The sequence below is a fragment of the Rana temporaria genome, chromosome 4 (assembly GCF_905171775.1).
Source record: "Rana temporaria chromosome 4, aRanTem1.1, whole genome shotgun sequence".
NCBI classification, from domain to species: Eukaryota; Metazoa; Chordata; class Amphibia; order Anura; family Ranidae; genus Rana; species Rana temporaria.
The window spans coordinates 224,223,032-224,250,803 of NC_053492.1; the positions used below are offsets into that span (position 1 = coordinate 224,223,032).

Below are 27,772 nucleotides of genomic sequence, written 5' to 3' on the forward strand. Positions count from 1 at the left end.
ATATATGTATATATATATGTGTGTGTTTAGTGCTATAATTATTATAAAGCCATCTGCCCTGAAAAGCATGAGATTAAAAAAAAACATTGATCCATGCCTTCCAAGGGGAAAAAATGGCAGTGTTTACATCTGCCAGAGCCGTAAGTGACATGTCGCTTCCGACCTTCCAGGTCCCCAATCGCACTTGAGAGCCTGGAGAGGCACCATTGGGAGGCAGGAGGGGGGATGTACCTGTAAAAGCTAATCGGCTGCTATGATGGCTTTTACAAGAGAGAATCACTGGCTGAAAACAAAGATATCTGGAGATCTAGAGATCACCACTTCACCCTAAGGATGTCCTATGATGGCCTTCCAGCAGGAAGTGGTTAATCTCGGCTCTTGTGGTTCTCTCGGCTCTCTCAGCTCCCAGCTACAATGGTCCAATCCCTGACCTCCCAGATGGACCTCCAAACTGCTGACATTGCCTTGATTTTAACAACTGTGCACAACTGCGCACACACAGCCTTCTGGTCTCCAGTAAGACCTGGACACAGGATTGGAGGCTTTGTTCCCCCCAAAACTCTTGAAGACTCTGAACTCCAGAACCCAATCCAGGAATTACAAAACCCAGAGAAAACTGAAAAACAGTTTTCTCCATTCATAATAATAATGCTGGTGGTGAAAATTATTCTGATAGCCTAATTGAAATGCAGTACTCTGAGTCGTGCATAACAGGAATGGGCTGGACTGCAGAGAGAATAAAATTGTAAATAAGGTGAATGAACATTTACAAAAAGAATGTGTGATACAGGAAGTATTGACCACAGTGACTAGAAATGCAGCAGAATCGGAGATAAGTCACTATAACACCATAGATCAGAATGAAGTACACTGCAATACATCATTTATCAAATTCACATGAATACCACAATAGTTGCTAAATTGCTTTCTGAGCCGTCATGGCTAGAAATTGATTCAAGTATTTATATTTTATTTTATGCTTCTGGCAAACTTATGCTGTTGGAGCCCCTATCTTTCATAGGAATGCAAATTCCAATATCCATATTAAACTATAAAGAGAGAAGTAATATGAAACGACTTGGTTCTGTACCTCTCCATAGGGACCTAATGCTCCAGGCAAGATAATTCCAGCTTCAAGAGGTTTCATGGTGTTATCATCTGCATTTCCGAAAATAGCCCTTTTTGACTATCTGTAGTATCTGTTAAGCTTTGCAAATAGGTTTTGATTTCTCAAGATGGGCACCTTTCTCCAGCTTGGAATGACTTGTTAATTATTTACAAGTGCCTTAGCAGCTGTGTCAAATTTTTAGGAGACTTGAGACGCGTTGGTTTATGTCACGGATATAAATTTGCAGTTGTTGCTGCCATTCTTTTATTGTAGTGTTATCGAGATTGAGATCAGCTTTACTGTGCAGACTCGTATACTTATTAAAATATCCATATTGGGATGTTGCTTTATTATGTTTTTACACTTTGGAGAGTTATTGTGCTGAAACATATAAATAATACAATATTTGTTTATTTCAAGGATTGTTAAAACCGTTTACAGCCAGTAAACGGCTTTTGAGCAAAAAATAAAATTGAAATTTCTTGCTAGTCAAGAGACTCCTAAATTGCATTCAACTACTGACCCAACTACTGACCCATTTTATTTTAATTTTTTTATAAAATAGTACAAAAATCAGCAATTTATAAAAACGTAAAGCAGACATCGTTCTACACTTGAGTCATTAAATAACTGATTGATTGCTAATGTCTGTTGTAGTTTGAAAATTGCCTTATTTGTTATATACCGGTATGTATTTTCTGCGTTTAGCTATTTTCCTGTCCCACCTCACTTGTATCCATTTCTCAAAAATCAATAAAATCTATACAGTACCTACATTTGTGATTTATTACACATAAAGTGTTGAATTAATGTAATAAAAAAACACTTATTAACCACTTCCTTACTGGGCACTTAAACCCCCTTCCTGCCCAGAGGACTTTTTGCGATTCGGCACTGCGTCGCTTTAACTGACAATTGCACGGTCGTGCGACGTGGCTCCCAAACAAAATTGACGTCCTTTTTTTCCCACAAATAGAGCTTTCTTTTGGTGGTATTTGATCACCTTTGCGGTTTTTATTTTTTGCGCTTTAAACAAAAATAGAGCGACAATTTTGAAAAAAAAATAAAAATGTTTTACTTGTTGCTGTAATAAATGGCTCAATTTTTTTTAAAAAAAAACATTTTTTATCCTCAGTCTAGGCCGATACGTATTCTACATATTTTTAGTAAAAAAAAAAAATCGCAATAAGCGACTGGTTTGCGCAAAAGTTAGAGCGCCTACAAAATAAGGGACAGAATTATTATTTTTTTATTATTTTTTTTACTAGTAATGGTGGCGATCTGCGATTTTTATTGCAACTGCGACGTTATGGCGGACACATCGGACACTTTTGACACATTTTTGGCGCCATTCATATTTATACTGCAATCAGTGCTATAAATATGCACTAATTACTGTATAAATGTGACTGGCAGGGAAGGGGTTAACACTAGGGGGTGAGGAAGGGATTAAATGTGTATCCTAATTAGTGTTCTAACTGTGGGGGAAGGGGGGTGACTGGGGGGGGTGACCGATCTGTGTCTCTATGTACAAGAGACACAGATCCGTCTCCTCTCTCCCCTGACAGCACCGCTGTCTGCGAGAGCCGGGAATGAGAGATGATCTCATATGTAAACATATGAGATCATCTCTCATTGGCCGCACAGATCGCCTAGGAAACGGCCGCTCCGATTGGCCGTTCACGGCGATCTGTGATTGGCTGTGTCCAAGGGACACGGCCAGCACAGCAGTTCCCCGCTGTGCGCTCGGGAGCGCGCGCGGGGAACGAGCAAAGGGGCTGCCGTCAATTGACGGCGGCTCAGAGATTTAGAACCACCCCGCGGCCGTCAATAGTCGTACGGCCGTCGGGAAGTGGTTAATGAATCAATATATCTAATCTTTCTTTTTCTTGTATTGTTGTACTCTTAAGGCAAATTTCCCACTGCCTGAAAATTTATTTTAAAAAGTGGTTATTTTGGTATCTGCTCACAAAATTAACCTTGGCATTAGAGTTGAGCGAACCCAAACTGTAAAGTTCGGGTTCGGTACGAACTTTGGGTTCTTCCCGAACCCGAATAATTGGAAAAAGTTTGGGTCCGGGTTCGGAGTTTGGGGGAAAAAATAAATGCGCGGAGGTCCCCGCAAATTCAAAAACCAGACCCTTTAGGTCTGGTATGGATATTAAGGGGACCCCGCCGTCAATCTAAAAAAAAAAGACGTGGGGTTCCCCTAAATATCCATAAACAGACCCTTCAGGTCTGGTGTGGATTTTAAGGGGAACTCCACCCCAATTTTTTTTTAAAAATGGCGTGGAGTTCCCCCTAAAATCCACACCAGACCCCTTATTCGAGCACGTTGACCTGGCCGGCTGCAGAAAAGAGGGGGGGACAGAGTGCGCCCCCCCTCTCCTGAACCGCACCAGGCCACATGCCCTCAACTTTCGGAGGGTGCTTTGGGGTGCCCCCCAAAGAACCTTGTCCCCATGTTGATGGGGACAAGGGTCTCATCCCCACAACCCCAAAGCACCCTCCCAATGTTGAGGGAATGTGGCCTGGTGCGTTTCAGGAGAGGGGGAGGGCCGCACTCTGTCCCCCCTCTTTTCTGCGGCCGGCCAGGTCAACGTGCTGGGATAAGGGGTCTGGTGTGGATTTTAGGGGCAACTCCACGCCTTTTTTTTTTTTTAATTTGGGGTGGAGTTCCCCTTAAAATCCACACCAGACCTGCAGGGTTTGGTTATGGATTAGGGGGAACCGCACGTCATTTTTTTTTTAAATTGACGGCGGGATTCCCCTTAATATCCATACCAGACCTAAAGGGTCTGGTTATTGAATTTGCAGGGACCTCTGCGCATTTTTTTTTCTAAAAGTCCGTGTCCCATTGACTACAATGGGGTTCGGGGTTCGGGTACCCGAACATCCAGGTGTCCGCTCAACTCTACTTGGCATCTCAAAAAACAAACTATTTGCCCTTAAAATGTTTGTAAAGGCTAAAGGTTTTTTTTACCTTATTGCATTCTCTGCATTTACAGTAGGTAAAAAAAAATCTTTTAGGTGCACAATCTCAGTCAAGTGCTATGAATGAGCAGCAGTGCTGCACTCTTTCTCCCTCCTCACATGGCATATTAATATAAGCAGGAGCCATTTGCTTCTGCTGCGGTCACTCAAATCCAGTGACGAGGGAGCGGGAGGGGGGGCCAAGCTGCACCGTGTGTTATTAGATGCACACGGTGTAGCTTAGGAGGAAGCCTGCATGAGTACCTCCTCAGCAAGCTGCTTGCTAGGGGGGGTGCTTTAGGGCAAAAAGAGTTGGCAGCGCCAGTTGGGAACCCCAGAAGAGGAGGATTGGGCCACTTTGTGAAAAACCATTGCACAATAATTAACAGCAAGTTCCATGCCTAATCGACCCGGTGTCCGAAGCCACCACTATGGAGTATGACTTTTATGTGAGGCGATTTTGGGCCTTGGAACCAGCTGGACCCATCATGGTTGTCCTTTAAAAGCAGCTAGTAACTTGCCTATGATGCTGTTAGGGGTTATCTGGATGATGGTGCAGGTAATAGACCAAGTGGCAGAATGAGGAAAAATAGTGGTGACCCACAATCCTGTGGTCTCTTTCCTGCTCATGGTCCTGGGCATTAACTTTCTCAAGGACTTGGATCTGTCTTGGCTCTTAATATACATAGAAATATCTTATGGCTCTACCTACCTGGGTAGTTTGGCAAAAAATTATTCAAGTTTGCAAGCTACATTGGAGGGAGAATCACTTGCAACCACTTGCAATCAGACAACTACATAACAAAAAGCTATCTGGCCTCCTATAGGTCCTGGAAAAAACTTCAAGAGGCCTCTTATGGTAGAACCCCAGAGAGACACAGTGGTACTTTTAGGCAGCTTAGGCAGGGACATGTGCCCATTTTATGCTTTTAAACAACTACACTGGCCTTTGCCTTTTTAACTTATGTTACTCCTATATTTGAGCTGCCTAAAAGTCCTTGAGGTTTTTTCTATTTGCACTCATGTACATATTTTATGCATATTTCTAGACTTGAAAGAAAAGAACGGAGTGGAGTTTACTGAGAACTGCCAACATCCCAATGTTCAAAACCTGTTTTAAGGTTCATCAGGGCAAGGTATTGGTTCAGTTGATCAACCAACCCTATTCTTCTGCCCAGTCAAAAAGTACTAGCAAACCTCTTTGTAGTGCCCAATAACTGTATTGCTGAATCCAAAGCAGTGGTTAATAGGGATGAACAGAACACTCCCCGGGTCAGTTCCCAGCAGAAAATGTGAACAGGCAAAAAATGTGCTTATGTGCAAGTTATTGCCATAAGAAGTATATGGGCACATGGGTTCTGCCCCAGGGGGACATGTACAAATGCAAATTTTTTGTTTTTTAAATGGCCGCTTTTTCAGAAGCTGTGATTTTAATACTGCTTAAAGTGAAACTATAAAAATTCCTTTTAAAAAAAAAAAATGGTATGGGGTCCCGCCCAAAATCCATATCAGGCCCTTCAGGTCTGGTATGGCTTTTAAGGGGAACCCTGCACCAAAAATCCATACCAGACCCTTATCTGAGCACGCAACATGGCAGGCTGCGGGAAAAGAGAGGAGATGAGAGAACGCCCCCCTCCTGAACCGTACCAGGCCACATGTCCTCAACATGTAGAGGATGTCCCCATGTTGATGGGGACAAGGACCTCATCCCCACAACCCTTGCCTGGTGGTTGTGGGGGTCTGTGGGCAGGGGGGTTATCGTAATCTGGATGCCCCCTTTAACAAAGGGGACCCCCAGATCCCAGCCCCCTATGTGAATTGGTAACTGGGTACATTTTACCCCTACCATTTCACAAAAAAGTGTCAAATGTTAAAAACCACACACACAGTTGGGATAAGTCCTTTTATTAAAAAATCAAAAAAACATTCCAGTGATGTAATCCAGTCTGTCCAACGTTGTAATCCATTCTCGATGTTCAGCGGTAATCCATTCTCCAGCGATACTCCAGTCTCCTCTCTACACAAAACCCCCATGATACGCAAGAGGGGGCAGGGTCACTGTATAGGCACTTATTAATAATGTTTTCCAAAGCTATACTTGCAAAAGGGGCCAGCATGAAATGATCTAGCAGGACCTAATTTTCTGACTAAAGTTCCAGTTGAACTAAATATTGTGCATAAAAAAAATCCATGGTCAACACATTTTAGTCATTTCAAAATACAGATTTTGATCAATGATGATGCAGCTACAGTATTAAAAATGCATCACGTATGATAAGTACATGCTTGCTCCAATTTTACATACTAACATACAGTGAATCTTTTATGGGGAATTTTAGCAGGTTTGTTCACAGTTTATAGTTTATTATTTAATATATGTGTGTCTGTCTGTGTTTGATTTTGATGTTATAAAAACCAATTAAACTCTTAACCTCTTGACGACTGAGGACGTCCCTGGGACGTCCTCTGTTTGTGTGGTGATATCTGAATGATGCCTGCAGCTACAGGCATCATTCAGATATCGCCGTCTTCACCCGCCAATTCTGTTCACGATAAGAATGATAAAATTGGCGATCCGGCCGCTTGATCATTCTTATAGGCAGTGGGAGGGGACGCCCCCCCCTCCTGCCGCCATCCGGTGCTTCTCCGGGCTCTCCCATGCCATCGGGGGCCCGGAGAGCGAATCGGTCGGTGGTGCTGGAAAGCATAGAGATGACTGGTGACCAGATGGTCACCAGTCATCTCTATGACTGTCGGAGGCCCGCGCGCGACGTTATGACGTCACGCCCGGTACCCGGAAGTGAACAAAGCCGCAATCGCGGCTGTCGGCATGTGATCGGTAATTTTTTTTTTTTTCACCGATTTCATGCTTGTAAGCCTGGAGGAGAGATGTGGGGTCTTATTGACCCCACATCTCTCCATAAAGAGGACCTGTCACACTGATTCCTATTACAAGGGATGTTTACAATCCTTGTAATAGGAATAAAAGTAATAAAAAAAAAAAAGTGTAAAAATAAAAAGAATTAAGTAAAATAAAAATAAAATTCAAACATTTTTTTTTTCAAAACGCCCCTGTCCCCGTTATCTAGCGCTCGGAAGCCAACACGCATACAGGTCCCGCCCACATATGTAAACGCCATTCAAACCCCACATGCAAGGTATCGTTGCATGCGTTAGAGCGAGAGCAACAATTCTAGCAGTTAACCTTCTCTGTAACTCGAAAATAGTAACCTGTAAAAAATGTTAGTGTCACCTATGGAGATTTTTAAGTACTGAAGTTTGGCACCATTCCATGAGTGTGCGCAATTTTGAAGCGTGACATGTTAGGTATCTATTTACTCGGCGTAACATCATCTTTCACATTATACAAAAAATTGGGCTAACTTTACTGTTTTGTTGTTTTTTTAATTAATGAAACCGTTTTTTTTCCCCAAAAAAGGCGTTTGAAAAATTATTGCGCAAATTACGTGCGAGGAAAAAAAGTTGCAATGGCCACCATTTTATTCCCTAGGGTGTCTGCTAAAAAAAATATATAAGGTTTGGGGGTTCTGATTAATTTTCTAGAAAAAGATTTTTGATTTTTACATGAAAGAGAGAAGTGCCAAAATTGGCCCGGTGGTAAAGTGGTTAATATCATATGTACATTTCTGTTGAAAAAATTTACTTATTAACCACTTCCCGACCCCCGCATGTACATATACGTCCACAATATGGCACGTACAGGCACATGGGCGTACAGGTACGTCCTCGCCTATTAGCGGGTGGGGGGTCCGATCGGGACCCCCCCCGCTACATGCGGGGGTCGGGTCCGCTCGGGGAGCGATCCGGGACCACGGCGCGGCTATTTGTTTATAGCCGCTCCGTCGCGATCACTCCCCGGAGCTGAAGAACGGGGAGAGCCGTGTGTAAACACGGCTTCCCCGTCCTTCACTATGGCGGCGCATCGATCGCGTCATTCCCTTTATAGGGAAGACACGATCGATGACGTCATTCCTACAGCCACACCCCCAAACAGTTGTAAACACATACTAGGTGCACCCTAACTCCTACAGCGCCACCTGTGGTTAACTCCCAAACTGCAACTGTCATTTTCACAATAAAGAATGCAATTTAAATGCATTTTTTGCTGTGAAAATGACAATGGTCCCAAAAATGTGTCAAAATTGTCCGAAGTGTCCGCCATAATGTCGCAGTCACGAAAAAAATTGCTGATCGCCGCCATTAGTAGTAAAAAAAAAATAAAAAATAAAAATGCAATAAAACTATCCCCTATTTTGTAAACACTATAAATTTTGCGCAAACCAATCGATAAACGCTTATTGCGATTTTTTTTACTAAAAATAGGTAGAAGAATACGTATCGGCCTAAACTGAGGAAAAAAAATGTTTTTATATATGTTTTTGGGGGATATTTATTACAGCAAAAAGTAAAAAATATTGCTTTTTTTTCAAAATTGTCGCTCTATTTTTGTTTATAGCGCAAAAACTAAAAACCGCAGATGTGATCAAATACCACCAAAAGAAAGCTCTATTTGTGGGGAAAAAAGGACGCCAATTTTGTTTGGGAGCCACGTCGCACGACCGCGCAATTGTCTGTTAAAGCGACGCAGTCCCGAACTGTAAAAACACCTTGGGTCTTTAGGCTGCATATTGGTCCGGGGCTTAAGTGGTTAAAAGAGTTAGACTATTTTTTTTTTTCGGAATAAACTAAGATTTAGGCTTAAACTCTAGATGCTATCTTTTGTTTCTACATTCTACTTTTAATGGAATATAGGTTGCACCTGAGTCCTCCTTTCTTACTCATATTTCAAGGGTTATTGCTGTGCCACATCATCAATGAACTACACGTGTAAGGTATACACATGAGACACTTGCTATTGTCCAAGGAGAGCTAGTGTTCATAGTATTATGATGTTGAGTAATGGTCATGAAATGCAGGTAGACTTTACAGATAGAACACAACAGAATATAGGAAAGTAAGAGTTCCTCTTCAAAAAGAATTACTTTTTTTTGTTTAATAGCATTATAGATATGCCTACAATATACAAAAAAAGAATTCCTTAAAAGTAGTTTTCAATTAAATTGTATTTTTTTTATTTGCTGTGATCTTTTGTTATATCTGAAGTGTCATGGAAAACTGCACAGCTGGTGCCACTTGCTGGCAAAATATGGCAATGCATCATAATAATGGACGTCATCAAGAATTGCAAGCAACGCGGATTAGAATCCTGCTGTGGGTTACAAGAAAACCTTTAGAGATTTCTCAAAGAATCTCTTATTTAACTTTCCTTAGCTGTTGTCTTTGTCTGTATTGTAATTGCAGATGAAAACAATCGGAAACTTCACAGTTGGTGCCACTTACTGGTAAAATGTGGTATTGCATCATAAGAACAATCTTCACTAAGCACTGGAAACCAAGTGGAAAAGGATCTTGCTGTGAGGTACTAGGGGGGCTTTTGGAGATCTCCATAATAAGTCCCGAAATGACATTTCCATTTATCAATATCTCATTGATTTTGCTTTTTTGGAAACCACCTCAACAGTAATTGTTTGTAATATGTTTTATGTTGTAAACGATACATTTACTACCTTCTAGGAGCCTGGAAAGCATTACACCCGTGATCTGAGCATGTGCAGGAGTGGGAACAAGTCCCAAGTGGAGGAGCTTCTCCAACCCGGTCTGCAGGAAGTGTCTCACCACTGCCAACCAAATTGTGACAGACCGCCTGCTACCCTGTCTGGGTGCCTATGCCAAAGAGCTGCTTCCTCCACTTGGGACATAAATATTAAACAATCTCCCTCAAATCTATGAAGATAAATTAATTACACTTTTTCAGACTGCTGGAACATTGTATGAGTTTTGTCTTATAATGACTTTTCTAGTGGAAAGCCAAACACTTGGATACACAAAGTACGGTACACTACACATACTGTGTTTCAAGGCTATGGGATTGTTATTGGAGTGTCTGGGGTGGGCTCCTTTGCTAATCCAAAGCTGTCTGGGTGCTTGGCTGTTCATTAGCTTAGTGTTAGATCACTGTTTAAATAGGTAACTGTTAGCTGCTAGCTGTTCATTAGATGTACTGATATTACTTTTTAAAGTTTGCATTCTTTAGGATAATGTGATCAAGTTCTTATTTGATTTAGTGTGGTATAAGTTCTGTGTGAGTTTACAATAAAAAGTTCATGTTGGTACCTAAGCTAGTGTCGTCTAGTTCGTGGGTGCAATTCTCAGCTATAATACATTGTTCCTGGTTCCATAGTGGAGGAAGCAACTCTTTGGAGGCACCCAGATAGTTGGCTAGTGGATATTAAATGACAAAAATACATCTTTTTTTGGTGCATATGCAAATGACCTATTGGCACAAATGTTGGTCTGTAGTGCATCAGCTAAAGAAATATCTCTTGCATATGCCCTTTGATGGAGAATGCTTCTTTGATAAATGCCTGTGCAACTTCATTAAGGAAGACACAGGTGGAAAGAGTTCTCCTTTGCACCAGAAAAGGGAAAAATAGGTCACTTTGTTTCTCCCAGGCCTTTAGGTCTTCCAAAAGTTATGGATCCCCAAGTCCTCCAAGTCTGTGAGAAAGCCTACCTCACAATAAGGGGTGTCCACCACCTGTTAGAGATGAGGGATTATATTGGCCTTAGTGGCTCTCCGATCCCCGTGCTTCAGATATCTGGGTCTAGAAAATTTTAACCAGGTGCTACAAAATACAATTTCATTATCTGCCTCCACCCATCTTCATGTTGTCAAACTTGCCAACATCCCCAGAAATGTTGAAGGATCTTCACATTGCTTCAGTGCAGTTTCTCTCACAAGGGTCACAGCCATTGTCCCAGAAAAGGAGAGGATTTAAGGTTTTCAACACATTCTACTTTGTACAAAGGTTCCTCAGTACATCATTGCGTCTCTCTATCCAAGAGAACGTTTGGCTTCTGTGGACATTAAGAATGCATACTTGCAAGTCCCCATTTTTCCAGCCAGCCAACGCTACCTGCATTTTGCTGTGGACTAGCATTTCCAAATTGCTGTTTTTCCCTTTGGCTTTTTAAACTGCACCTCAAAGCTTCACCAAGGTGCTATCATCTGCTCTTGCTCTGCTTCACACTCAGGGCATCCCCATAGTGGGATATCCACACCACCTTCTCAAAAGGAACAGTTGATTTGTCAGTTAGGGTCCAACAGACCGTACAAAGTTTTGGGTGGATTCTGAATCTCCAAAACTCAGTACTGGAAGCATTTCATTGCCTTAAATATATTTGCCTGATCTTAGACATGGCCCTGTCCAAGGTTTTCCTTCACCTTGAATAAAAAACTCTAGTCTCTCCACTCTCACATTCAAACTCTGCAGTCCAGGAGCCTGCCAACGTTTTGTTTTTGCATAAGGTGTTGAGATTAATGGTGTCCCCTTTTTGAGACAATTTCTAATGCTGAGTTTTACCCCAGACCATTGCAACTCCATATTCTGGCAATGCAGAAGAGGGCACATTCTCTGGATTGTCCCATACATTCAGCAGGACTAAGCTTGCCCTTGTGTGGTGTGTCAAAAGTTTGGAGAGAGTAGAGACAAAATACTGCACAGAAATGTGTAATTTAACTGATGGATCTAATGAACGTGTATAGCGCCATCAATTTACGCAAGCACTTTACATATACATTCACATCGGTCCCTACCCTTAATCTAAGGTCCCTAACTCACATTCATATGCTAGGGCCAATTTTTAGACAGAAGCCAATTAACCTATCAGCATGTCTTTGGAGTGTGGGAGGAAACCGGAGTACCCGGAGGAAACCCACGCAAGCACAGGGAGAACATGCAAGCTCCAGGCAGGTAGTGTCGTGGTCGGGATTTGAACCACCGACCCTTTTTACTGCTAGGCGAGAGTGCTACCCACTATACCACTGTGCCACCCAAATAATAATTATTCACATAAAGTAAAAATCCTGGGGCAAACAGGATCTCTGCAAATCTGCAGTGTTAGTCCCAGAGTTTGTATTCAGTTGGCAAGCTGTCACACATAAAGCTGGCACTGGCTTGCTGGACCAACTTAGCTGTAAGTAAAAGTGGCCTCTGCAGCAGCTGATGGTACACATTGAGAGGAGAAGTTTATGTGGTTAAGGCAATGGATTTCAAAAGCTACCATCCTGCTGCCAGTATTTTTAAACCTACCATACATTTAACACATTCCCATGCCCTGTTTTGTTCTCTGCACTAGCTTGCTTCCCCTCTGATGGACCATATGGAATCTATGCACTATATATACAAAACCGTGGTGCTGCGCTATTAAAACCAATCTAGGGTGACTATCCAAATTATAATCATGAATTATGTAACAACATTTATAACATAGGTGGATGCACTCTAAAAAGCTTGAAAATAGGCAATTCCACAAAACAAGAGTGTCAATAAGTGAAAATAATTGAAAATACGAGTGCTAGGAGAAAGTAAGTAATGCATGCAATATATCATAAATAGGGTCCAATAAATGCTATGTGATATAACATGCAGAAACACACACACACTGTGACTGCTATCTCTTATTTCAGTGCAGTGACACCCCTGTGCTTATTGGCCTCTCATCGTATGTTCAATCGTTCGTCGAATTACGAACAATTTGGGTGGCGTGTCACGGCCCATAATTCACTGTGGCATTGCAGTGCATTGCTGGCTGATGATTGGCCAAGCATGCACTATGACCCGCATGCTTGGCCAATCACAGCACGCAAAAAACGGAGAGCCATAATTGGCCAAAGCCAAGATGGCTTTGGCCAATTATGGCTCAGGGGTTTAGTACACGCCCCACACTATATAATGCTGCCTGGAAGTCAGCCTTGTGTAGTGTGTTGGTGGTTTACAGAGAGAGAGACAGAGAGAGAGAGTGTAATTTTTTGGAGTTAGAAAGAGCAGGCAGGCAGGCTAGTGAGAGTTAGTGTGTAGAGAATATATATGCATCCCAGGTGTTGTGTGTGTATATATATTTATACACTGTATTGAGTTTAGCTAGATCCGCTCTTCCTAATTTACTGACAGGCAGGCAGGTGATTGTGCTAGCTGCAGTATTTTCACGTGGTGTACTGTCTGTGTCCTCTGTACAGTGTGCACCTAAAGCTACGTCAATAGATTTGCTGGTGTTTCTCATATTAATTCCTAAAGGCAGTAGAGCTGCACGATTCTGGGAAAAATTAGAATCACAATTCTTTTGCTTAGAATGAAGATCACGATTCTCAAAAAAATGCATGGTGCTTTTGCTAGCATGTATTTCTGTGATTTTTTTTATTTTATTTATACACACATTATATATAATATGGACAGTGGGGATCGAAAGTTTGGGCACCCCAGGTAAAAATTTGTATTAATGTGCATAACGAAGCCAAGGAAAGATGGAAAAATCTCCAAAAGGCATCAAATTACAGATTAGACATTCTTATAATATGTCAAAAAAAGTTAGATTTTATTTCCGTCATTTACACTTTCAAAATTACAGAAAACCAAAAAATGGCGTCTGCAAAAGTTTGGGCACCCTGCAGGGTTAATATCTTGTACTGCCCCCTTTGGCAAGTATCACAGCTTGTAAATGCTTTTTTTAGCCAGCCAAGAGTCTTTCAATTCTTGTTTGAGGTATCTTTGCCCATTCTTCCTTACACAAGTCTTCCAGTTCTTTGAGATTTCTGGGCTGTCTGTCACGCACTGCTCTTTTAAGGTCTATCCATAGATTTTCAATTATGTTGAGGTCAGGAGATTGTGAAGGCCATGGCAAAACATTCAGTTTACGCCTCTTGATGTAATCCCCCGTGGATTTTGAGGTGTGTTTATGATCATTATCCATTTGTAGAAGCCATTCTCTCTTTAACTTCAGCTTTTTCACAGATGGCATCAAGTTACCATCCAAAATTTGCTGAAATTTTATTGAATCCATTTTTCCTTCTACTCATAAAATGTTCCCTGCGCCACTGGCTGCAATACTACCCCAAAGCATGATTGATCCACCCCCATGCTTAACAGTTGGACAGAGGTTCTTTTGATTAAATTCTATGCCCTTTCTTCTCCAAACGTACCTTTGCTCATTCCGGCCAAAAAGTTCTATTTTAACCTCGGTCCACAGAACTTGTTTCCAAAATGCATCATGCTTGTCTCTCATTCATTTGCAAATTTCAAACGCTGATTTTTGTGGTGAGGACGTAGAAGAGGTTTTCTTCTGATGACTCTTCCATGAAGACGATATTTGTACAAGTATCTCTTTATAGTGGAATAGTGTACTACAACTCCAGTGTCTGCCAGATCTTTCTGGAGGGATCGTGCAGTCAAACGTAGGTTTTGAATTGCTTTTCTCACAATCCTGCGAGCTGTTTTGTCTGATCTTTTTCTTGGTCTTCCAGATCTTGCTTTAGCTTCCACTGTTCCTGATGACTGCCATTTCTTAATTCCATTCCGAACAGAGGATATTGACATCTGAAAACGCTTTGCTATCTTCTTATAGCCTTCTACAGCTTTGTAAGCATCAACTATTTTCAGTTTCAGTTTTCTAGACAACTGCTTAGAAGAACCCATGGTGCTGATTGTTGGGGCAAGGTCAGATGAGTCTGGGCATTGAAAACCTTTGAGATTGACATCACCTGGTCTTCCCAGATGATGATTGAGAACAATCCATGACACTGGCAGGTCTCAGCTTTGCAAAGGGGGCAGTGCATGCTATAAATTCTGCAGGGTGCCCAAACTTTTGCAGACGCCATTTTTGTTTTTGTTTTCTGTAATTTTAAAAATTGGGCGTGCAAAATTATTCAGCCCCCTTAAGTTAATACTTTGTAGCGCCACCTTTTGCTGCGATTACAGCTGTAAGTCGCTTTGGGTAGCTCTATCAGTTTTGCACATCGAGGGACTGAAATTTTTGCCCATTCCTCCTTGCAAAACTGCTCAAACTCAGTGAGGTTGGATGGAGAGCATTTGTGAACAGCAGTTTTCAGTTCTTTCCACAGATTCTCGATTGGATTCAGGTCTGGACTTTGACTTGGCCATTCTAACACCTGGATATGTTTATTTGTGAACCATTCCATTGTAGATTTTGCTTTATGTTTTGGATCATTGTCTTGTTGGAAGACAAATCTCCGTCCCAGTCTCAGGTCTTTTGCAGACTCCATCAGGTTTTCTTCCAGAATGGTCCTGTATTTGGCTCCATCCATCTTCCCATCAATTTGAACCATCTTCCCTGTCCCTGCTGAAGAAAAGCAGGCTCAAACCATGATGCTGCCACCACCATGTTTGACAGTGGGGATGGTGTGTTCAGCGTGATGAGCTGTGTTGCTTTTGCGCCAAACATAACGTTTTGCATTGTTGCCAAAAAGTTCGATTTTGGTTTTATCTGACCAGAGCACCTTCTTCCACATGTTTGGTGTGTCTCCCAGGTGCCTTGTGGGAAACTTTAAACAACACTTTTTATGGATATCTTTAAGAAATGTCTTTCTTCTTGCCACTCTTCCATAAAGGCCAGATTTGTGCAGTATACGACTGTTGTCCTATGGACAGTCTCCCACCTCAGCTTGTAGATCTCTGCAGTTCATCCAGAGTGATCATGGGCCTCTTGGCTGCATCTCTGATCAGTCTTCTCCTTGTATCAGCTGAAAGTTTAGAGGGACGGCCAGGTCTTCGTAGATTTGCAGTGGTCTGAAACTCCCATTTCAATATTATCGCTTGCACAGTGCTCCTTGGGATGTTTAAAGCTTGGGAAATTTTTTTGCATCCAAATCCGGCTTTAAACTTCTCCAACAGTATCTCGGTCCTGCCTGGTGTGTTCCTTGTTCTTCATGATGCTCTCTGCACTTTAAACGGACCTCTGAGACTATCACAGTGCAGGTGCATTTATACGGAGACTTGATTACACACAGATGGATCTATTTATCATCATTAGTCATTTAGGTCAACATTGGATCATTCAGAGATCCTCACTGAACTTCTGGAGAGAGTTTGCTGCACTGAAAGTAAAGGGGCTGAATAATTTTGCACACCCATTTTTTCAGTTTTTTATTTGTTAAAAATGTTTGAAATATCTAATACATTTCCACCACTCTTATGCTGACAACACGCAACTTTACTTTTGAATCACCAAAAAAAACAAAAACACCAATATCAGGAACTAGGAAAATGCCTCACACTGTTCCATAATTGGATGACTAAAAGCTCACTCAAACTCAATGGATCGAAAACAGAACTCCTTATCCTTCACGCAAATCGTTAATCGAATTCTAGGACCACATAGACACCACCCACCATTCTTGGACAAACCATCAACCCAACCAACAAAGTCAAAAGCCTCGGAGTCATCTTTGACTCAGACATGACTATGGACGCACAAATAGGAGCAGTAGTCAGCGGTTCTCGCCACTTTCTCTGCATGCTACGTAGACTCATCCCCTTCATCCCGGAAGAGGATAAAGCAGTAGTGGTTGGTACAATCAATTCCCGACTTGGCTACGCAAACTCCCTCTACTTAGGACTACCCAAATACCAGATTTCATGTCTACAAGTCATCCAGAACACGGCAGCCAGACTGGTAACAGGTAAAAAAAACGTGGGAATCTATCGCCCCGGTCTTGAGGTCCCTCCACTGGCTAGCCGTAAAGGATCACATTCAAGACACTCTGCCTCACTCGCAAATGTGCACAAGGAAGCACTCCGCAATACTTAAACAAGAAAATTAAACCCTACGTCACCAATCGGGCGCTCCGATCAACTAACCAAAACCTTCTCGAAATTCCCACAGCCCACTACAAATTTAAGGGAGAACGTAGATTTTCAGTCCAAGGACCTCGGCTTTGGAATGCTCTACCCACGACCATTCGCATTGAAGAAAACCATCAGGCTTTTAGGAAAAAACTGAAGACCCATCTCTTCTGAAGGATCAGCACGACTCTGGATACAAGCGCCTTGAGGCGATTCGGTTCGCATTTGTCAGCGCTATACAATTACTCACTTCATGATTGTGTCCCACTTCTGAAAGACATGTACAACTCTGGATGCCAAGCGCCTTGAGGCGATTAAGTTCGCATTTGGATGCGCTATACAAGTTACTCACTCACTCACTTGTTGATTCTTCCAAAAAAATTAGTTTTATATCTTTGTTTGAAGCCTGAAATGTGGCAAAAGGTCGCAAAGTTCAAGGGGGCCGAATACTTTCGCAAAGGCACTGTGTATATAATATATATATATATATATATATATATATATATATATATATATATATATATTTATATATATATATTGTGTGTGTGTGTGTGTAAATAAAAAAAAATCACAAAAATGCATGCTAACAAAAGCACCATGCATTTTGGTGCAGCGGCATTAAAAAATTAAATTAAAAAAAGGCCCATGCACTTTGGTGCTATTGAGGGGTGGCAGGCAGTTCATTCTTAAATTTAATAGGCTGTTCTGCAGCAAGGCACATACTCTGATGCATCGCATAGATGTGAAGTTGAACCTTTAAAACAGTCAGGAGGCTGAGGGGCACCAAAAAACCCACATTTTCTAAAAATAATTTGTCATTGGGACAAAAAGTGAGGTGCAATCTTCTGAACAGATGCACACAGACAGCAAAACAAATGTTACAGGGGTGATAACCCCTCTCTGTTTTCCAAATTTTTTTTGGCTGGAGCTACACTTTAAAAAAGTACCAGTTCAAAATTACAAACAGATTATACTTAACAACAAACCTACAGTCCCTGACTTGTTTGCACCGTCTGTATACTTCTGTTCAAAGTATATGGGGCCAAAGGGGCTGGTAATGACCTGGGGGAGGGGGGGCGGGGAAACCCATGCTTTTTTTCGCAATGATTTTCATCCATATTGCAGACATTACATTAAAGCCGCAAGCAGTTTTAAATTACCTTTTTCTTATAGTAACACCCAGCAGGTACGATATTTAAAGGAATTTTTCTTCACTTTAAACATTAAAATCACTGCTCCAGAAAAAAACGTTTTTAAAACTTTTTTTTCCATTGATACATGTTCCCTAGGGCAAGACCCGGGTTTTCAAACCTGTTTTATGACAATAACTTGCATATTGGCCTTTAAAATTAGCACTTTTGAATTCAAACGTTCGAGTCCCATAGACTTCAATGGGGTTCTAAAAGTTTGCGCGAACGTTCGGTTCGTTCGAAGGTTCTGGTGCGAACCGAACGGGGGGGTGTTCCGCTCATCCCTACTGATGACTTACCGAGAGAAGGCCAGAATCCACTGTTTGGGAAACGATAACTCCTAGATAAAGTCCCTCCACAGGATAGATTTTTATAGATCTATGTAAATGATGTAGACTGTGGATCCCCCCTCCCCCCAGATTTCTCCAGTGTGGTATGCAACAAAATAAGAAGTTGCCAAATAGTGTGGTATCGTTTGAGTAAGATTTAGCTGCTTTTGTCAATTTAATTTATACATTTTTAAAAAAGGTTAAAAACCACATGTGTGGAAAGCTCGTACTCCCGCGTCACTTCCGGTGTGCCTGTCACCCAATCTCGACGCATATCGTCACGTGACCTCATTAGGGCATATGGACTAGCATTTATCGACTAATTGCTACCAAGAGGTTTTAGATCTTATTTTGTGCCCAACTGTGTATATATAGCATATTTTTATGTCTAGTCCGGCACCGAAATAAAGATAATTCTTCCTCTCAATGGCTTGAATGGTTCGATGGATGCCAGTGTAACAGATTCGGGAGGAGTTCTAGGTACCCTCTCATTACAAGGTACTTGTCAGAGGATGCTCCTCAGATCTGGTTCAATATGCTGGAACTAGAGAAATTCAGTTATCCCTTCAATGCTGGTCCTCTCATTTGCAAGGTTCTTTGTCTGGTTTTCAATTGGATAAGGCCATTACAGTGGCTAACACTGAGGCACCAGATGTTTCCAGGCTAAAAGACAATAGGCTCTGATTCTGGCTTGGTCCGAAGTCCATGTTTCTGCGTGGACTGCCACGCACATCCCAGTCTAGGAATACTGGAAGGCTGACTTCTTCAGTCTTCAGCATCTGGACTCTGCAGGCTGTCTTTTATTTATTTGTTTTCACTTCAAAGACCTCCAATGCAGGTGGGGGATGCAACTCAAGATCAAGGGACTCTATAGTCATCAAAGTGGTTGCTCTGGTGATGTTGGAGCAGACCAGTCTGTTCTATGCTTTTACTCAATTGAAACATTTTCCTTGCCTATTGTGCAGGATCCATATGGAGGGCATTCCTGTGATTCTCTTTGCACCAAACTGGCCCAGGAGGATGTGATACTTGACCTTTGTCAACTCCTGGCAGACTTTTCGTTGGACCTTCCAGATCTTGTTTTGCCCAAAAGGTCAGTTTGCCACCCTGCTTCTCTGTTGAAGCCCAGGTCCTGAGGGACATAGGTATTTGGTCATCTTTACACTCTTGAAAGCTATGAAATCAACCCCTACCAAAGTCTACCATCTCAACAAAACATATTTCTCTGAATGTAAGATGAGGAGATTCCACCTATGAAGTTCCTGGTGGGACAGATCCTGATTTTTTTTTTTCTCTCCAGTCTGGTCTGGGTCAGTGTTTTGAGCATTGACCATAGTACCCAAGGCCAGTCTTCAGGCCTTTTTTCAGGATGTCACATGTATTGCTGCTTCTGCAGGTTTCCCAGTGGCTCTGATTTCAGTCTGGTTCTGCTGCCACTTTAAAGTCCGTATTGACGTATTAGAGATATTGTTCTCTACTTACTCATATGGTTGCCTTTCTTATTACTAATGCCTCTTCAAGGTACATTTGAATTGGTAGCCTTCACCTGTACAAAACCCTTTCTTGTACCCTTTTTTTTCCACATGGCTTCTTTTCACCATAACCAGAACATTGTTGTACCATTATTCTCTCCTGCTCCAAAACATAAACAAAGGTTTCCCTCTATTGCCTGGATGTGGCACACTGTTTATTTGAATTTAGTTACAGCCTTCTTTTGACAGTCTATTGCATTGTTGTACACACGAAACATTTTTTTGGCAGGAAAAAAACGTTTTTCCCGATGGGATTCCTCTTAAGCCTGCCTTGCATGCACACGTTCAGGCCAAATACCGCCCGTCCAAAGCGATGTGATGTACGACGGCACTATAAAGGGGAAGTTCCATTCAAACTGCGCCACACTTTGGGCTGCTTTTGCTGATCCTCGTGAAAGCTTGGTGAGAGACGATTCGTGTTTTTCAGTCTTCATGCTTTTCAGTCCATTACAGTGTGACAAATGTGCCATCTCCATTATGAACGCTAGTTTTTTACCAGAATGAGCACTCCCGTCTCATACTTGATTCTGAGCATGCGCGTTTTTTCCCCTCGGTAAAGCATACACACGACCAGTTTTCCCGACGAGAAAGTCAGCTGGGAGCAAAGAAAACCTGTTCCCCCTTTTTTTTTTTAGTTTTTCTGTCGTAAATACTGCGATGGAGCATACACACGGCCAGGATTCCCGGCCAAAAGCTCTCATGGCAGTTTTTCTGCCGGGAAAACTGGTTGTGTGTACGAGGCATGACTTTGTCAACCCTGAACGTCTCTGGAGCCTAAGGGTTTAGGTTCCCCCTTTCACAGTCAGAATGCACTCCACTAAATCAGTTGGTGATGTAGCTGACATAGCGCTTCCTAAACTTTTCAGCATCAAGCATCTGTTTCTAAGGTTTGGAAGGCTGTCAACTAGTTCTTGGGTCACACATTTATTAGATTGGAGTTTACCAGGTGAATGTTCAGGCCTCATCTTCTGCCGTTTTATAGGTTCACACATGTCCGGTGCGAATTTCACCTCAGTTTTCACTATAAATTTCCAAAATAGCTGTTCAGTGGCTAAGCTGTAATTTAGATGCGGTTCAAATGCAAATTTGGGGAGCCAGTGGCCACCGGCGTCTTTAACATTAGCTGGTTAAGAAGCGGGCTGGGAAGCCAGCTGCCATACCCTTAACAATGGATGACACTCCAAAGATATGCTGGTAGGTTAATTGGCTCCTGTCTAAATGGATTTGATTGTAAGCTCCTTGAGGGCAGGGACTGATGTAAATGTATAATATATGTAAAGCACTGCATAAATTGACGGCACTATATAAGTACCTGAAATAAAAAAGAAGAATCAGCTGTCAGTGGGGTTTTCCACTGACAGCTTAATGTAAAAATAAAAACATTGGCAGTAATAAGAAAAAAAATGAAAAACAAAAAAAAAACAGTGTGCCCCCCCCAATACATATCAGGCCCGTTGTGTCTGGTATGCATTTTAAAGGGGATCCCCACACCACCATTAAAAAAAAACATGCTACAGTTTAAAAAAAATAGACTGGGGTCCCCCCCAAATCTATACAAGACCTTTATCCAAGCATGCAGCCTGGCAGGCCAGAAAAGGGGGACAGACGAGCAAGCACCCTCCCCTTATCAATACCAGGCCACATTTCCCCAACATGGGGGGTGCTTTGGGGCTTGCCCCTCCACACCAGAAACACCTTGTCCCCAAGTTGATGGGAACAAGGGCCTCTTTCCCACAACCCCAACCGGTGATTGTGAAGGTATGCGAGCAGGGGGCTTATCAGAATCTGGAAGCCCCATTCAACACAGGGACCCCCAAATATCACCCCCCATGTGAATGAGTATGGGGTACATTGTGTCAAAAAGAAATCAAAACGCATTGACAGTTTTTGACAATTTCTTTATTAAAAAAAGAAAAACGTCCCCCGGTGTAGTCATGATCAATCATGACCAGGAAAAAGATAATGATTGTTGCGCTATGAGTGTCAGCTGTAGGCAAAGCTGTGTTTTAACAGGGTGGAAGGGAAGGTGTTAACATTTTTCAATTAACTGTTCACTCACTCTCTGCTGCTATTTTTAACTGTGTTCCCTTCGGAACACAGTTAAAAATAGCAGCAGAGAGTGAGTGAACAGTTAATTGAAAAATGACTCCTGGTGAGAATTCAGTTCCTTAAAAAATGGGAGTCTGTAGCCTGGGTATTTTATCACAGGGAAATGTAACTGACACAAAACAGGAGGCAGCACACTGAAGATGCCTGACAAAGGAGCACCCATGTTCCAAACGTGTGCACATTACTAGCATCACCCGACCCTGATCAGGGACTCTTGGACTGACGATTTCCCCCTGCGCCTGCCAGACAAGAACTTACAGCGCTAGAAGATCGCCTCTTAGAGCCCTGCTGTCCATTGGACATTATCATGATGTGCCTGCTTTTATTCCACTCGGAGTGAGTGCATTTCTACTAAAATAAAAAATGTGTGATAACAATACTGCACTTAAGTTGGCGCTGCTTGTTTTCTTTCTTTTTCATCAATCATGACGCCAGCTAACCCGAAAAAGGGGAAAAAAAATCTCCACTCGCACCGAAGGCTCCGCCATCTGACAGTTCTTAAATAGCTAAGGGGAAAGCCTGATGGCACCACTCCTTGTGGCGTCATCGATCGGTGATGTCAAAATGGGGCGGTGCCAATGTATATAACTGAATCCTGTGTCCCATAATGACACAGGATGAGACATAGGGTGGATCAAAATAATGGAGGAAAAGAACATTTCTCTTGCTTGCTAACAAAATTGAGTCATGCTTCGAGTGGGTTATACTGACCTGTTATAATTTTATTTTGTGATTATTAAATCTCCTGGAGGCATCAGCCTTACTCAACATACTTAAATAACTTCATCCTGTGTCCTGTAGTGTAATCCAAGAAAATAATTTGATAGTAAGTCAAAAATCCTATTTTATTACATCTGTTTTAGGTCAAGCAAAAAATAACTTATAATTATATATTAATTTTGTCCTTGCCATCTATAAATCACCACCTAATGGTCCCAGCTATCAATAGCTATATTAGTAAGTATGAATCCTTTTTAAATTATGAACAGCCCTACTTTACGGACCCATCGTTGAATAGACAAAATGTGTTAACTTACCCAACACACAGATTGTGATGATTATTGTAGTGGTGTTGGTGACAACGTTGCATATCTCCAGTTTATATATTTTGTGTTTTTTTTTTTTTTTTCAGGGCGAAAAAGGGGAAAAAGGGGAAACGGGTCATCCTGGTCTTCATGGCAAAGATGTGAGTACAACATGAATGGAAACCTATTCTCAATGTGCTGGAAAGAGTAGATACTTTTGTGTGGAAATACAGATGAGTAGATAATAAAAATGATCTCAAAATCATCTCAATCTGTGAGTATGCATCATACCAGTACATATGCTCATCAACACTGAGCCAGTGTTATAAAATAAGCCACAAAAGAAAAGGAAAGAATACGCTAAAGGTCATCACATTGATTAATTAAAACTTATAATATATTGACATTATGGGAAACTTTCAATTCTTGTAATTATCTGATTCAAAAATTACAAGCTTCTTGCTTGCACTATTTTTTTTTTCTTTTCTTACTATAGTGGTTCTGCAGTCAAACATCTAAATACACTGATAAAATACATATAAGATGGTGTTTTACTTGCCAAATGATTTGTAAAACAAAGGAAGTGATCTGTTTGGAATCCAAAACCACCTTGACCGTGCCCCCATCCCTGTAGTCATATAGAACAAGAAAAATTGGGTCGTGGGACTTTAAATGGGGCATGGACGGGTTTGTAAAATTGTTAAGGATATCAACAGTAAAAGATCTATCACAGTCCCATCAAGGGAAATCTCTGTGGTCAAAAGAAATTGCTTAGTGATCAATCCAAAAAAGAAATTGAAGGAGTCAAATGTAAACTTAATAATGTAAAATGTATCATAATATATAATACAGAGATCATGCATACAAAGGCATAATACATGTAGTCATAATAACATTGATATAAAAAATATTCAAAATCCAGGACATGACCATTAAAATTAATCACAATAAATTGACATATAGATACAGTAGACATGATTATCCAATAAAATTGGTAGATGAAAAAAAATGATGATAAAACACATAATTGGGCAAGCTTGATCTTGGCATCCCTGAGCATAGACTCGACACGTTTCTTGGCGTTTAAAGCCAGTCATCAGGAGTGGGGTGCATAGCAATAAGCTAGAGAGAAAAAGGAGGGGGGAGAAGGGATAAACATACAGGTAAGTAGGTGCAATCTGCGTCATATGAATCATGGTAGCAGCATAAGTGAGTTTAGTTGTATGGTATATTACCTTTATGTTGGGCCAAAAGTGGAATAACCCTTGCGTTCCAAACTAAGGAGTGGGATGATGGTCCTGGAATGAAATGTCTCCCCCGGAGTTGAAGCTGGGACACCTACCCCTTGGTCCAAGCACATGTGGCGCCAGCATTAAGCAGTTACATAAGGACTAGCAGTCCGCTCACCCAGCCTGGTTAGCAGAGGGGTAGTCTTGATATCCAGATCACTCAGTCTCTCCTTGCTCGTCTGTATGGAGCTGGCAGTCACGGACTGCAATGCTTTCTATGCAGCTGGATAGGGTGAGTGGATATATGTCCTTCCCCGATTTCCTGGCTGGGGATTCTACTGTGAAGTGGACTGCATTGGGTAGGTACAAAGTCCCGCTTTTCTTTGGCTCAAACGAGTGTATATGTCCTTCTCAGATGTCCTGGCTGGGGATTCTGCTGTGTAATGAACCGCATCAGATAGATCCAAAGTCCCACTTTGTGGTTAGCTAAAATAAGCGTATTAGCTGCTGGCTTCAGAGCCGTGCATATCATGTAGAGCCTGTATGGAGCGCACAGCGCAAGCACTGATGTGGCATAGTCCTCCGTGACGAGATTGACGTCACGGTAGTGATATTTTGCCCGACATGTTTCACCCAATCACGTGGATTTTGTCAAGGGATAGGGAGGGACCATTAGTTAGCATGGATTTATACCAGTTCGAGCAAGACATATACAGTACTTAATTGAAATTCCCATTTTATAAATTGCCACTAGATGTCAGTTTTCTTAATACCATATCACATTCAGTCTCAACTGCTGATCGAAGGCATCTCTACATAATCCTAATCACCGCAGATGATATATAAGTAATGTCAAGCTGCAGCCATTCAAAGCAGCTATCATTGCAAAAAACAAGGTGCAATAAAATATAGAGAATAGCACATACACAGGTGGATATCAAAATATACACGTGTGTGTGTGTATATGTGTATGTGTGTATATATATATATATGTGCATGTATATGTGTATATATATATATATATGTGCATGTATATGTGTATATATATATATATATGTGTGTGTATATGTGTGTATATATATATATATATATATATATATATATATATATATATATATATATATATGAATTTAAGAGGAGGCACGGAGAGGAAAGAACCAAAAAACACATACACTGTTCATATATTGAAAAATGTCAAGTGTCTGCAGCGAAGCATTCTACATCTATATCTGTTCAATCATTTATTTATGAATCTAGACATAGGAACGACTAGATCACAAGGATTTTGTTATCAATATATGTCCAAAGGATTCCAAAAAAAGTTCCAAAGTGGATTCCAAAATTGCCATCAAAAAAGTCTTTGCGTAGATTACAGAAAAAATGTATTACAGAATACTGATACTAATATACTATCAAAGTCCCCACTACGTGCTGGCAGGTTAATTGGATATAGCCCGTTAACCTTTATACCCGCCATACTGTCTTGATAAAAATCAGCAAAGTTCAGTGCTATAGGGGACAGTTCTTCCTTGGTCTTGTCACCTTTTTAAATTAAATTTCTAATACTTTGCAGATGTTCTCTTATGCGGATCCGGAGTTGTCTCTTGGTTTTACCAATGTAATATTTCTTACACTGACATTCCAGCATGTATATCACCCTGGAAGTTGCACAGTTGATAAATTATTGCAAAATGTAACACATATATTTTTATATACAGTACAGACCAAAAGTTTGGACACACCTTCTCATTCAAAGATTTTTCTTTATTTTCATGACTCTGAAAATTGTAGATTCACACTGAAGGCATCAAAACTATGAATTAACACATGTGGAATTATACATAACAAAAAAGTGCGAAACTGAAAATTTATTTCATATTCTAGGTTCTTCAAAGTAGATAGAAGAGAAGCAATCAATACAATGAGCTTAGGAAAAACCTGCAGAGAAATAAAACAAAAGCTTTGCTAGTTAAGCAAACACAAAATGTAACTAGGAACACTCCAGCTTAAGACAGAGCTCCTACATTACATAAATGTGTATGTTAAACTGGTATCTCTGATTGGTAACTATTTTTAACATATATAGCCAGATTCAGAGACGTTTACGTAACTCTGAATCTACGCCGTCGTAAATGTAAGCGTATTCTGGAAACCAGATACGCTTAAATTAGGCTAAGATATGAGCGACGTAAGTCTCCTACACCGTCGTATCTTAGGGTGCATATTTACGCTGGCCGCTAGGTGGCGCTTCCGTTGATTATGCAAATGAGCTAGATACGCCGATTCAGAAACGTACGTGCGCCCAGTGATTTTTTTACGTCGTTTACAAAAGGCTTTTTCCGGCGTAAAGTTAGTCGAACAAAAAGCTGCCCTAGCCAATGTTATGTATGGACGTCGTTCCCACGTCAAATTTTATAAATTTTACGTCGTTTGCGTAAGTCGTCCGTGAATGGGGCTGGACGTAATTTAAGTTCACGTCGAAACCAATACGTCCTTGCGGTGTACTTTGGAGCAATGCACACTGGGATATGTCCACGGACGGCGCATGCGCCGTTTGTTAAAAACGTCAATCACGTCGGGTCACGAGTCATTAACATAAAACACGCCCCCCTGTTCTTCATTTGAATTAGGCGCGCTTAGGCCGGCCCATTTACGCTACGCCGCCGTAACTTAAGAGGCAAGTGCTTTGTGAATACAGCACTTGCCTTTCTGACTTACGGCGGCGTAGCGTATATGCGATACGCTACGCCGCCTCAAAGTTAAGCCAGTCTTTATGAATCTGGCTATTAGATTTTAAAAAAAATTAGGAAAGTCTGTCGGGTCAGGTTTGCAAAAAGTGCTTTCTGAATACAGCACTTGCCTCAAAAACTTGCGCCGGCAGATCGTAAATTAGATAGGTTACGCGGATCTAAAGATCCGCTAACCTATCTGAATCTAGCCCCCTGTCTTTGGAACCACAAATCAGAGTTGGATTCAAAACAGCCCTAATGTCACTTTTTTCTGGTTTTAATTCCCTTAAAAACTACCAGCACCTAATTCTGGCAAGAACTAGTGTCAGAAACGTTACCGACATGCAGTAACTACAGGTAGTCCTTACTACTTCCACTTGAACCTGTTGCTGTGGCAGCAACAAATTCTTACAGAATTACCACCAGTTTTCAAATTTAGCCTGTATTATGTGAAAGAAGAGAATATCCACACATAGGCCTCTACAGGGACCACTGAAACCACATACTGTATTGATGGTTTTAACCTGTGATTAAAGACATAGAGATGGCCATACATCAGTTTTTACAGGGACACCAAGGCAGCAAAATTTGAAATTGGATCTTCAGGTCTCTAGGTGGATTTAACCTATGGTTGATAGTCCACATACCAATGTCTACAGGAACCACCAAGAACACATATGCATGGCTTGGATATCTACAGGAACTACAAGATCATATATGAATGTCACCCATATCACTTGGCGACCATTCAACAAAGGGTGAAAAACTTTTCATAAAATTCCACTCACTTAAATATACTTTCAAGTGATAAAGGCTTCATTTCAAATGT

The 27,772-nt window shown here is 41.3% G+C and overlaps 1 protein-coding gene across 1 annotated transcript in view; it reads left to right on the forward strand.

The window, feature by feature from the left end:
- The first annotated feature begins 414 nt into the window (after positions 1-414).
- The window catches only part of LOC120935697 (collagen alpha-1(XIX) chain-like), a 335,822-nt gene continuing 308,464 nt past the window's right edge, over positions 415-27,772 (forward strand). The window contains exons 1-4 of the mRNA XM_040347751.1: positions 415-657; positions 19,285-19,412; positions 22,762-22,786; positions 23,093-23,146. Coding sequence (XP_040203685.1) covers positions 415-657; positions 19,285-19,412; positions 22,762-22,786; positions 23,093-23,146 — 450 coding nt within the window. The remainder of the gene's footprint in view (positions 658-19,284; positions 19,413-22,761; positions 22,787-23,092; positions 23,147-27,772) is intronic.